This window comes from Asterias rubens, chromosome 17, assembly GCF_902459465.1.
Source record: "Asterias rubens chromosome 17, eAstRub1.3, whole genome shotgun sequence".
NCBI lineage: Eukaryota > Metazoa > Echinodermata > Asteroidea > Forcipulatida > Asteriidae > Asterias > Asterias rubens.
In genome coordinates, this window is record NC_047078.1 from 11,769,639 (window position 1) to 11,783,608 (window position 13,970).

At 38.2% G+C, this 13,970-nt stretch overlaps 1 protein-coding gene across 4 annotated transcripts in view; it reads left to right on the forward strand.

The window, feature by feature from the left end:
- Nucleotides 1-13,970, forward strand: part of LOC117301345 (neural cell adhesion molecule 2-like) — a 37,105-nt gene that overhangs the window by 17,248 nt on the left and 5,887 nt on the right. For 3 of the 4 annotated variants that reach the window (XM_033785261.1, XM_033785258.1, XM_033785260.1), the window contains exons 4-11: nt 4,132-4,275; nt 4,707-4,886; nt 5,611-5,740; nt 7,339-7,508; nt 8,020-8,194; nt 9,150-9,182; nt 12,130-12,230; nt 13,250-13,407. In XM_033785261.1, the coding sequence (XP_033641152.1) occupies nt 4,132-4,275; nt 4,707-4,886; nt 5,611-5,740; nt 7,339-7,508; nt 8,020-8,194; nt 9,150-9,182; nt 12,130-12,230; nt 13,250-13,407 (1,091 nt within the window). The remainder of the gene's footprint in view (nt 1-4,131; nt 4,276-4,706; nt 4,887-5,610; nt 5,741-7,338; nt 7,509-8,019; nt 8,195-9,149; nt 9,183-12,129; nt 12,231-13,249; nt 13,408-13,970) is intronic. The other variant, XM_033785262.1, reaches the window with a different exon arrangement.

Genomic DNA, 13,970 nt, shown 5'->3' on the forward strand with positions numbered 1-13,970 from the left:
AGTTGAGGTAGCCTTTAAATTATCATGCATGAATGTTAACTAATAATGTGTTAATTGAATGTTAGGTTTAATAAGGATACGTGTATTCATCCTCGTCAAAAGAGAGAATACTTTATATTGTAGTATAATTATACACAACAAACAACAAAAGAAGCATGGAAACCAAAATGTGCTATTTTGTCAAGTTAACTCGATTAATATCATGTCTAGTCTACCTATGCAGCAAATAATTACAGATCCCAATGTATTTGCACCCAGAAACAACTTCTAATATAAGAGGTGTCTCTTCAAATGGGGGCTGAACCGATTTTGATAGATCTTCCTAATTATAACTGAGTCAACAATCATCCGTACTATGGGTTGACCGTTTAATGACCGGTGATCTTTTAAAGCCATTGATCTTTTGGTCATTTTGCCATTCCCACCTTTTTGGTTATAACTTATAACATGACGGTGTAACATACAACCATCGTGGTTAAATTAAATGACCCATATCCCAGCCGAGAATGATCCTCAAGTCAACATTTTGGTATATCTGACCCGTGCTCCGGGCCATGTTACATGGAATCTGATTGCACAAATTATCACTAATCCAAATTCGGATCAAGAAGATTGATTGACCCGTAAAACGATTCAAACACCACAGGTTCCGGCTGTTTATTCCGGATTCGGATCGTGTGTAACTCAGGAATGTTTGTTAATGTATGTGCAACCCAAATATACTGCATGGGAACGTTAGCATGTTCATACTTCCGTTAAATCTATTACAAAACTGAATATCCCCTTTTGAAATTATGAAGCTTGCCATTTACTGATTTTTATTATTTTATTTTTTTTGCATACGAAGTTTAAAAAATTAGCACTGGTTTATCAATTGGTTATTTCATCGTCCCCCAAATAACAACACTCCCGAAAACTGACATAAGACTTAGAAGTTAATCCTTATGTTCCGCTGTATATATCGCTTCGTAACCACAAACTTATTAACCTCAAACCTTTAATTATTAACATTATTTTATAAACTTGAAAACGACCCATCTAGTTTAAAGTTACTCCGTAGTCCTCACTTAAGCTTGTTTTGTCTTGGTTACTCCCAAACTAAACATGGAAAATAGATATAGAGTACACATCACACCTGCACCCACAATACCACAGTTTGCAATACAGTTGGTCGCTAGTTACATTATAAACAATCCACGTTAAAGGTGGACACTATTGGTAATTACTCAAAATAATTATTATCATAAAACCTTTCTTGATTACGAGCAATAGGGAGAGGTTGATGGTATAAAACATTGTGAGAAACGGCTCCCTCTGAAGTGACATAGTTTTTGAGAAAGAAGTTATTTTCCACGAATTTGATTTTGAGACCTCAAGTTTTTGAGGTATCGAAATCAAGCATCTGAAAGCACACAACTTTGTGTGACCAGGGTATTTTGTTCTTTCTTTAACATCTCGCAACTACGACAACCGATTCAGCTCAAATTTTTACAGGTTTGTTATTTTATGCATAATATGTTGAGATACACCAAGTGAGAAGACTGGTCTTTGACAACTACCAATAGTGTCCAGCGTCTTTAAACTAACCAGTAGCTACATGTATAAACCTCTAACCAGTTAAGAGGGACGTGAAGTTGCAACATTGCACTGAATGATCTGAATGACCTGAGTGGCATGACAACATTGTACTAAACCGCATGTATTAATTTATGCATGAACCATTATACACCAGGTGTTATGACTGTTTATGCAAGTGATCGTTTCAAACAAGTGTGGAGGTCATGGTTCAAACGTGGTAAGTTGGCGATAGAAATAGCTCAACGATAGAAGGCACTCTCGATTCTATTTTTGCACTTTATTATTCATAATTTTATAAATATAAGATATTGACTCAATTACTTTTTGGCACCATCAATTTGGGTTAATATCCGTATTATGGTCTTAAAACATCCCCTGAGGTGATCAAGGTCATAACAAAAATCGTTGTGAGCTGGCCGGACTTATTTAAAAAGATATTACATGAAACAGCCGTATGCTGTGCAGCTGACAAGAAAAAAACGTGTCCCCCCCCCAAAAAAAAAAAAAAAAAACATCATTCTCAACCCGCCCATACAAAAACAAAACAAAATAAATTGCCTCCATGAATATTTTTTTTTTAAACATAATTATCTTCAGATGAAGAAAAAAAATGTTGTACCGTACAACTTGCTCCTTTTTTTATTTGAAGAGTTTTATCAACAAAAACAAATAACGGAACTTATCCTTAACATTTTTCATGTTTCTTTTCATTTTTATACTGAGAGGTTCAAATACTGATAATAGCAGCATTTTTAAAGATTGATGGGTACGGAATCTAAAGCACACAACCAAAGACTTTGAAAATGTTAACTTTCTAAGCGATATAATGTACACGTAAGCGCTAATAAGGTCCCGTAAAGTATAGACAAACTCTACCTGGTGTTGAGCAAATTCCCGACCGGAGCGACTTCGGCTACGAAATGGCTAAGTTGATTATTCGTGCATTTCCTCGCCATAGCCAGTTCCGAAACATTCAGCATCCAGTTTCATGAGTCTACTTACCAAAGTTTTATTCGCCTACGGTGGCGCTTTGTGTACGTTATTCATGGGCCCACAAACAAACACAGAATAGACTTGCTACTGATATCATTTGAGTAGGGCGCCCTCTGTTAAATATCAAAAGAAGTTTTCTGGTTGGCCCATTATAAGCCTGAACATCTGACGTCGAGAGTAACGCTATATATTAGCCTGACCGGAGGCCGGATCTTGCCGGACCTCGCAGTCATTCGGAGATTCGCAGTCATTACACACGTACATGCACACATAACATAGTGACAAAACCAACAAGTTCACAACATTATGCACACATACGCTACATGCAGACGGTTTAAAGTGCAAACTGACACTACATCGCCTCGGACCAATCATGGCAACATTACGGCACAGCATGGCTATCCAATGAAATCATTGTATCCAAATGGAGTCATTGGGCATGGCCTATCCTTGGGACCATCCTGTGCGTCGCACGTACACAGGTGCATAACTTGCATTAATACCTGTAAAGATGGCTTCACTGTGACGACATTGCATATTATGTCCATAACGCGGTAAGTGGTGTCATGAAATTGGACCCAGTTATGTAGTGCGAGACTAACATAATGTATTAACTGCTGATTAATATCGACTTATCAATACCTCTGCATGCAACTTTGGGTGTGTTTATTTTATTTTTTGATAGTGCATATATAATCGATCCATTGATTGATCACCCTTGCTCGAAGCGTTGTTATGCATCACTTTCGCTAATCAATATTCACTGCATGTAATATGCACGTATTGTTTTTGTTATTTATTTGCTTGTTGAATTCACTTGAATTTAAAAGATTGTTAACACTGTATGCAAAACGCACCATCTCTGCATTATAGTTTTGTCAGATTATGGCGAAAGATCGTCCAGGCAAACAATTGTATCGCCGAAACAACTTAACCAAGCACCAAGCGTTCTATCTGATTGTTGTTAACCTAAGTTTTTGCAATGACATGACCATGGTCAGCTATCGGATACTTTTGGGATGCTAGGTGGCAGCAGACTTACCAGGTAAAGTCTGTTGTTCTCAGTAATGAGCGCCTGCTCAGAACTACGTAAACAATTGACATTTACCAGGTAAGTCTGCTGCCACCTGGCATTCCAAAGTCTCCCATTCCTAGTAGCTCGATAAGATGAGTTATAAGGATTTTGTTATTAACCCATGCTTTTGCTCGTATAAATCTGCCTACAAAAAAGTATTTATAGACCTACCTTCAAAATGGGAGTTTTTCTTGAAGTGAAACTTAAAAGTATTTACGCTGATAAAAAAATTAGTGTTCATCAGTTCTTTAATTTCATTATAAGCAATTGTGTGGCATTGTTGGCATTTTTACCAATATGACTGTGTGACTGTGTTAAAATTGTCCCAACAGAAAGAGTTATCTCAGAGCTTTTTATAAGAGAATTGTGATACAAATCGATGTATCACACGAAAAAAAAAAAAAAAAAAAAAATGTGCCTCACAATGTGTTCCGCAGGGATCGACATTGAGCCCTATCTCTATTTTCCGTTATGTTACTAACTAGCACCCGGTGAGCCGTATTTCGACATTGATGGCGGGCAGCTACTAATATCAAAGTACGAAGGAGACAGAAACGCTAAGCTAACATGTGTCGTCAGGGATCTTGGAAACCGCAATGTTGTGTGGATGAAAATGAGGCCACTACCGAGTAAGTGCAGTCAAAATAGAACTGTTCATGTTTGAAGGCTCTACTGGCCTCTATTTATAATCACTCAAAATAGTTGTTAACATCTGAAATCGTACACATTAATTTGTGCGATATCTTTTTTTTATAGTATTATTCTCGTGAAACCTCGATGACCAATTGAGTCAAGATTCTCAAAGCTTTGTTATTTTATGCATATGTTGTAATACTTTTAAAAAAAATGTTGCCCTGATATCAAGGTGTAATTCAAGAATGACTTATCGATGCGCCTGTTGATGAATGAGCGACAAAGACAACATACAAAACACATAACTTACTTATAATTTACGAAATATTTAATGTGCATCTAAACCAATCCTTTCACTCCCATGCTCAAATGTTTTCGTTTCTGGAATAAAACTTGTAATTTTTATGAATTTGTTTTGTCGTTTTAGTTATGATTTCAATAAACAAGATTTTAAACGCACCCGATTCACGTTATTCTCTGGAGACGGACAACAACGGCACTTTTAACCTTCAAATTGATGACCTAAGAAGGGCCGATGAGGGCATCTATGAATGCCAGGTCAACACTGATCCACAGTTAGCATGGAGTGTTACCTTACAGATAGTAGGTAAGATCAACCACTTTGTATTTTGGTGTCATGACGGATTGGTTAAGAGCATCGAACTCAAGTTATTGTAGTTATGAAATCAATTGAGTGTGGGTTCGCAGGCTTGGTCTGTGTCCTTGAGCAAGGTGGTTTACTATTATCGTTCTCTGCACCCACGGTTACAACCTGTCTACTGAAACTATATTCAATGCCTTACTTACATGGTGTTATGGAAGGATTAAGTCTCATAATTCAAACGTGGTCCCAAATACCTTGCAAGTACTGCTTGTTACAGGGCCAGGAGCGTCACTGAGTGACGGATTTGTGCGCTTTATAAGAAGCCACTAGGTTTTCTCGGTCAAATTCGGCAAATGAGCAGTCAATTTCATTTTCATGCGTTCGAATTAAAGCTGTTTTGTCTCTCCAGTTGTTACTGCGTTTCAAATTCAGAATTCGGCCATTCAATTTCGTTTCGAGTCGAGTCAAATTCTTTTGCACTCTGTTCAATTTAGCGTACCGTCATTTTTTTTCCGTGACACACCCGCCTCAAGAAGCGTCTGCGAATTTGAATGCTGCTTTGATGAATTTTAAATTGAATGATTATTTTGTTAATTCGAATGACGCAACATTACATTTGACTGATCATAAAACGAAATCCAATGACCATTTTCAGTAGGTGGTTAAATTGGCTGCCCATTTGCCGAAAATGACCGAGAAAACCTATACTATTTTTATTTCATTGCAGTTCAAGCTACCGTTAGTGATATTGTACCAGTGAAAAATGGAAAACGGGATGGCAGAATGTTTTCCTTCACATACAACGAGACGGATTCAGTTGAACTGATATGTGTAGGTGACGGGTCCCCATCACCCAGGTAATTATACACACCAATTCAGGCGCGCAGTGTTGGGCACCGTGCGCCATTGCTGAGGTGTACATGTGCTTAGTTTTGTGCACAAAGACATGAGGAAATCATGTTTCTTTTCACTTATACTGGGCATGAAATGTTTTCCTCAACGACTATCACATTTTCCTTAACAGGACATCATGATATACTAATGAAGATCACTGACTACAAAATTTGCAACTAAATAGAAACCGAATCATTATGAAAGTGGTGCTTGTCTTAGGTGAATTAGGGGGAAAAGACGCAGAAACTGCATAAAATAGTCACTAAAATGAGATTTTGTCAGAATTTCAGTATTTTCCTTTGTGCTTAATTAAACAATAGCAAGAATGTAGTAAATTGTCATATCATGCAGCCATGTCAGAGAAATCGCATAGACTGTCGAGAAAGACATTACATTTCCATAAAAAGAGAAAAGAAACTTGATTTCCTTATGTCTCTGTGCACAAAACTAGGCACTTGTCACCTCAGCAATGGCCGCGGTGCTCAACACTTGCGCGCCCGGTGCGCGCCTGGATTGGTGTATACTCAAACTCTTTTTAGCTTATATATTACAGCATTTTGTTTAAAGTTAAAAGCACTGCCTTCGATGTAACACAAAAATATTCCTTACGTAGGTTTAATTAAATGACTCAAGACGAGTTAAGTTCCGTAACCATTAACGTTAGAACGCTTTGAGCCCATCAACGACTGATGAATGGACTTATTTGGTATTTATGTCAAAGTCCAGTATTCTCACTAGGTATATCCCCACATATGCATAAAATATTAACTCTGTGAGAATTTGAGCTCAAAATGGTCGTCGAAGTTGCAAGAGAATAGTCCAAGAACAAAATATCCTTGTTGCAAAAATTTGCGTGCTTTTAAATGCCTAAATATGAGAAATTACATCTTTCTCAAAAACTACGCTCCATTGGGAGCCGTTTCTGACAAGTAAGTTTTTATGCCAACATTTGTTGTCAGTGATTGCAATAGTGTAAAGCTATACCTTTAAAAGTGTCTTACCACGTCCTCTAGTACGAGATCATTCTAGTACACGGTTTCATTTTCGAAAAGAACGTGTTTTTAGAGCAATTAATTATTTATTTATTGCAAGAGCGGTTATTTTAAGAGCAGCTTTTTTTCTTTCTTTTTAAAAGGAGCTCAGGTGGCTTGTAGTCGGTTCAAGTCCTTGGCCTCGTTTTCTGAAGGTCTTTAATTAAGATGCAAATTCTATTTTTAGCAACTTTTGGCGGAGCATTTTTTGTTTATATTCAACGTCAGTTATTTTTATTTTCAAAAACAGCTGGATTTGTTTCCTTTTCAACAGTTGATTTCACGCTTAAAAATAAAACTACTGGTCTTTAAAAACATCCCGAAAATAAAATAGCGATGGCACTTTCAGGCGTTCGTTTATAAATTGCCTTCCCCCCCCCCACTCCTCCCCTGTTCCTCCTCCTCCTCTTACCCCTCTTCCCGGTCTCTTACAAGAATAATATATTTACCTGGTAGATCTGCTGCCACTTTAATCGTGTCCCAAAAGGTCTCCAATACCGACGGCTCTTTTATGGTATATTCTGTTTTAGCATTGAATGGCGTAAATGGCGTGAACCGCCACAACCTCCCCTACCGGCTGGGAACGTGACACTACAAATTGAGTCAATCAATCGAAGCCAGGCTGGTAAATACGAATGTGCGGCAGAGAATGGATACAACGAAGCGCCAGATATCAGACCAGTGTTCATCAAAGTCAACTGTAAGTTTAGGATTTGAACCATTACATGTAAATACGATATAGTAAGGTTTCGGTAATGACACTCTCTAATTGAGTTGGGGTTGTTTTGAGAACCAACTTGACGTTTCGATCAGTATGCTCCGATCGTCTTCTGGAGTCTGTTTATGTAAGTTTGTTTGTTTGTTTCATTTTCACTGAACGCACTGTGCAAGGAGCAAAATGGACAAGTAATCCAATTAAAGATATTTGTACGGAAACCAATTTGAGATAGGGTTTGAAAACTTGTGACAATGGGTATTTATTTTTGCCTTTAGACCAATCCAAGGCAGTCTAGTGGTGTAGTGCTACATTTACTCGCCTTCTACACCGGTTCGAATCTCACCGGGGTTGGTTCTCTGTTTAGAGCAGTAGTTATTTAACTAACAATAACGACTTTTATCCACAAGTGTTCTGCAAAGGTAAAAGCAAAATAGAATTGTTTATCCCCGATGCAAAACTCCTAAAACACATCCCGTTTCCATTGTGTAACCAGATAAACCAGAAGTTGTCGCTCTTGTGACTGATGTCCGAGCAGCAGCGGGTGAGTACAGGCAGCTCCGGTGTGGCGTGGATGCTTATCCCAAAGCTAAATACACATGGAAGAAAGATGGAGTCACACTGGACCCACCTAGCGGTGCCATCAAAAACTCGCCCAGAAAGCAAACAACGTGAGACAATAAATCATTCTTTGATTCCCGAATACTGAAGTTTGTTTTTATTGGTTATGACTACTTTAACAGTTTGTAAGTGTAATTGTACATTGTTGTGTGGGTGCACACATGTTCTGTGTTCTGATTTGATTCTTACTTTAGTACATTTTGTCATTTCAGTTTATATCTAAGCATGTTTTGTTGAGTAACTATATTTATACCCCAATAACCCAAAATTCGCATCTTAAACCTATGAACTTGGACGGTGTTTGTCTGAGAAACTTCGTTCATTCTGTTTAGCTGTGTGGACACTCACCCGAAGCCTTTGTTTACAAAATCACAAAGGGGGAAAAGAAACATTATTGGTTGTTCCGTTTTTTTTTCGTTGTCGAAAACAATGAGTGAATAGTGTAAAATTATGTTTTTTCAACAAGAAGTAACACACTGATTGGTTGTACATGTTAGTCTTTGTTTCAGTTAATAATTGTTAATTTTTATGTTATAATTCTATGTTTTTTAATTAGTACTACCACAGTAATGTTTTGCTTCCTATCCCTCGTTATCCAACTGCTTCTCTGACAAATAAACATTTATTGTTGTGTCTCCCGACCCCCCCCCCCCCCCCCGGGTTGTGTTGTATTTTATTATAGTCCCGGTGTGTATTGACAACTTATTTAATGGTAGTTTGTAGGTGATGTATAGGTAGACAGTTTTGAGCGGGTTTTGTTTGCATGAATTGGGTTTACTCGTCGCTTCACTTGTTCGGTTAACTACTTAAGTTCTCAAGTGTCAACAAATTTGTGTCACGTTTATATTCTCTTGAATAATTATTCAAAGCCAACTGATGTCAAACAATAAAACGCTGTTGAGGGCGCTGTTTGACATTAGTGGCATTATAATTATACAAGTCTGTTGTCTTTGCATTTGCAAACTTTGCATAATTCCTTTTTTTCTTGCTATGTTACTAACCCAGGATTCCTCTGTTTTGTGGTGGAAATTATACTAGGCAAGTAGCCATCACGGTCTTGTTTCAATCTATCCCATCATCCTGTAGCTCACTTCCGGTAGTGCATGTTGCGCACTTCGCACAAGTGTATCTTGTTCTTTTCTTACTAACACCTAGCCTCTTAGAAAAGCTATGGCAGCAGGCATGATGGTTGTTTTAAAATTAGTAAAATAAATTGTAGAATTTGGTCTATACATGAGTTTGAAACACTTTTTATCATAATCTGTACTCGCCTATAGTTAAACAAGTGAAAACCACTCGTTGTGTCCGCGTTTATCACTTTTGCAAAGAGCCATAATGGCGGACAACTCTTCTTAGAGTGAAAGACGGGTACTTTCAACTCGATTTCGAGTGAAGTAAAGCCGTACACGTTTCAAACGGAAACGAAGATAAATAATTTATTGTGACCTTTTTTCCTCTTTTTCGGAGAGGCGAACAGTGAACAAACATTGAAACACAGTTATCTAAAAAAAGAATAGCGTCTGTTTAAAAAGATATTTCTCTTAATAAATTATCAAGTTAATCTCGATTGACCTCGTAGCGAAAACTATACCCCGAATTTTTCTCAAATGTTTTCCATCACACCTGAAAGTCTGCTGCCGAAAGCTCCGAGTGCTCAATTGCAAGAATTTGTATAATGCATCCACCATCTTTAATGGTAGTGTTCCCTATTTGCAAAAGCAATCGTGTACACAGATTTATACTAAACAGAAGGTACCATGCTGTTGCATCTCCAAAGCTTAGTTTGGTTACATCGACTTAAACAGAAAAAAAAACTTGTTTCTGCCATTAAAAAGTGTTCCCATGCTTGTTACATGTTCCCAATTGACCCTGCATGTATTGAATGACATAAATTGAAAATGCATGAAGATTGTTGTAACGCTAACACCAATAATAATAAAATGAGCACTTTGCTCTGAAACAAATTGGTGATGGACCATGACTTAATGTACCATTTTTGTCCAACAACCAATCTTGATCATTTGACCAATTGTTTCAAAAATTTGTATTATGCTCAATCCATTATCCATGTCCGACAAACGGTTTCTGCACCTTTGTGTCTGGCATAACTCTTTTTCGAAGAATCATTATGTCCAAACGAGTATGCCTGACAAACCATAGTTGCAGACCACCCATTATTTTTGACAAACGATTATGTCTGACAAACCAATATGTCCGACAAACCAATAAACTAATTATGTCCGACAAACCAACTTGTCCGACAAACCTACATGTCCGACAAACCCATACGTCCAGCAGTCCCTTGAGTCCTTCAAACTGTTATAACAGACAAACCATTATGTTCGACAATACATTATGTCAAACCATTTTTTATGTCCGACAATCTTAAAACAATCACACAATCTGACAATCCATTACTTCTGCGTAGACTTTACTCTGTGTACACGTTATGCATGACGTTGCATGGCGTTGCTCCAAACCGTTAACTTGTCAGAAATGTGTAAGTATTTCGTTTTCTTTTTGCTCCCCTTGCTATTATGCTTGTTCTGTTAAAATACTTGAATTCCAATAATAATTATGAGTTCATATCATACCGAATCCTGAGCCTAATCATACCCATTGTGTACACTAAAAAATAATAAAAAAAACAGGATCAAAAGGACGAAGCATCATGGTCAAGTGTCTTGCTTAAGGACACGAGTGTCACGACTGGGACTCGAACCCACACTCTGATGATCAGAAACACCGGAGTTTGAATTTGGTGCCCTAAACCGCAGGCTATGACACGCCACAACTACGTTGCTTTACGGACCGATCTGTCCGTGTGTAGTCACGTTTTCAATTATGGACAAGTGTTCAGTGAGCAGTCGGCGGCCCTGGTAAAAAATCTACTCAAACGCACCTGGGTCAAAACATCGCGAATATTAACGAGATTTGAATGATTTATAAAGCTGCACCCCGTTACTTTACGATTAATTAATGTGTACCGGTGCCTAAGCTATCGTTTATGTATACACAAACTATTGCTTTGTGTGTTATATGCGTAATTTTCTTTTGAACTGGAATTAACGATTGCTGATGTATGCATGATCTATACTTAGCGTGATTAACTGCCCCAGACGCGCTCCATACATGCACTTATCGATGATAAGACACGGCCACTAGACTTGACTTGTCTGGCTTCAACACCTCGCACGGGTCAACACCTCCCACGGGTCATAATTACTTTATAAATGTCAAAGCTAGACTAATTATTGTGTCACGTGCAAGTCGAATTATTTATTTCGTAAGGATTGTGCAAGTCCCGAGTATCGAAAACGAGACAACTGGTATGAAGACTGCATTTACAGATAAAAGCATCTACAGATATTCGTAATAAAAATAGCTTCAATAATGAACAAAACTACAAAGCTTCACTACTAGCCAGTAGTGAGAACGAGTTCGGTGAGTGGGTGTATTTTGTGTTGTCAGCGGAAGAGGGTGAGTTCGAATCCCGGTCATGACACTCGGCCCTCGAGCAAGGCACTTAACCATAATTGTTTCGTACACAAAGGACTGCATTCTGCCCTATAGCAAACAGGCTCCGAGTGAATGATACCCATGCCTACAACCTCATGGACTGTCAAGGGGTACCCTGTTTGAGCATCATGAGTAGGTGACGGTACCCTGGTATAATAGTTGGTTTGGGTCGATAGCCCAAATAAAATAAGTGCAGCCCTCACCTTGAAGTTGTTGCCATTCCTAGGCCGATTTCTCCTTAAAAAAAATGAATAAGAGTATAAAGCTCCATGCAAGTTACATTAATCACCGAATAAAAAGCAATTTTTTTCTCGAATAAAACTGCTATTTCTCCAAAGGTGTTTCTAAGCCATGAATGATGAATTCTTTGCGTGAAAAACGAACCTAATGATTTCACCAGTCACCGAAATCATTGAAGGGCAAGGTTACTGATATTTTGGTTTATGTTTTCATCTTGTGTATTCAGTTTAGTTATTGTGAGTGTGGATCCAGACCGGGATTACGGCACATACTCCTGCCACGCTACGAACTTCCTTGGTACATCAGTTGGATACATCAACCTCAGTGGTAAACTACACATCTATAATTTAATGGACGTTGCCTTGGATCGGGCGAGTTGGTCTATGAAAAGCGTTGTAACCGTTTGTTATAAAACGGACATGGTTGGAAATATGTTGTAAAAAAAGAGTATAATAGTTCACACAATATGCCTCGAACGCATGGTTTTTCTTATACGTCTTGAATTAACACGGCACGCCAATTTTTGTATGAAATTTCTGACTCCAGAAAATGGCTGACCATGTTTAGTTCGCAGAGTAAAAGGGAAACCACGCAGTTTTGAGGCATGTGTTTTTATGTTCTACTTTTAAAACATATTTCTAACCATATTCAATTATAAAAAACGGTTACAAACGCATTTAACACACCAAGTGACCCTATCAAGGTCGACGTGTCCCCTAAACTTAAAGTGTTGTGTACTTTTTGTAAAACAAACAACACAAACGGACACACTCATTCCATTAAATTTACACTGGTATAGATAACATGGTGGAAAGCTCCCCTTGAAACGTTAACTTGCCGAGATGTGAGTAAAATAATTTAAAGACAATAATGTTCGTCTCAGTGGTAAGAGATATACGAACATAGTTCAGCATGTGAAACGGATATTTCTGACTCTTTTGAAAGCATGTGATTTTTGTTTTGTTTTACTTGACGACTATGAAGCTGAAACTTCGGCAGTTACATATGATAGTGGGATTCATGATATAGCCAAAAACTTGATCCACAAAAGGTGTCAAACCCTATTTTCGGAAATTACTAAAACCATTTCAACTCCTGCGGAGTGTGCAGCCCACTGTTACCAATCTGTACACGTCTAATTAAACTCACTTGCAAATCTGTAAGATAAAGTGTTGATGACTATTTTCTAAAAGACAACTTGTGACTTTTCCAGGACTCTCAAACACTGATCCCGGTCCATTTTCTATTTCACTTGCCCATACAATTGTACAATTAGGCCTATTGTTCAAAATAACGTTGCTTCAGAAGCAAACTACAGATTATTTGTTCTACTAACCGTGTTTTAGGTAAACCGATGGCGCCCGTCATTACCAGTAGCCCAGTTGGTAACCGGCGTCATGCATACAAGTTGACATGGACACAGCAGAATGGTCAGCCTCCAAATTACCCAGGCACCATACCAGTTAACTACTATCAAATCCGGTACCGTGGTTGGTGGAGAGACGTAAGTTATAAACAGGTTCTTGTCTTGCACCATATACCTTTGTCTTGGGGCTTTTCCGACTTGGCGGCTTTATATACTTCTATAACGGAGGTGTCGTGGCCAAGCGGTTAAGAGCACCGAATTCAAACTCTGGTGTTTATGATCAGCAGAGTGTGGGTTCGAATCCCCAGTAGTGACACTAATTGTGTCATCAGGCAAGACACTGAACCATTGCTTCGTAAAACAGTTGGTCCCATGTATTGTGTAACACCGCATGTAAAAGAACCCAGTGTATTGCAGGAATTGCAACCGTGGTTGTGGGTTCGAACCCCAAACATAACCGCTGATGTTTACAATGCCTAGAATAAGTATTTTCGTCTAGTTACTGAATAACAATTTGATTTGTGCAATTCATAATCATATCAGCTTAAATCATTGGTTGTAGGCGAAAGATTGGCTGTAGCAAGCTTGGTGTCTCCAGTGTGGGAGTTTGCCGAGTTCCCTTGATGGGAAGATCATCAAAAAAAACCCACAAAAAAACAAAAACAATTCGAGATGGTTCAAATCTTCATTGTTCTTCCGTT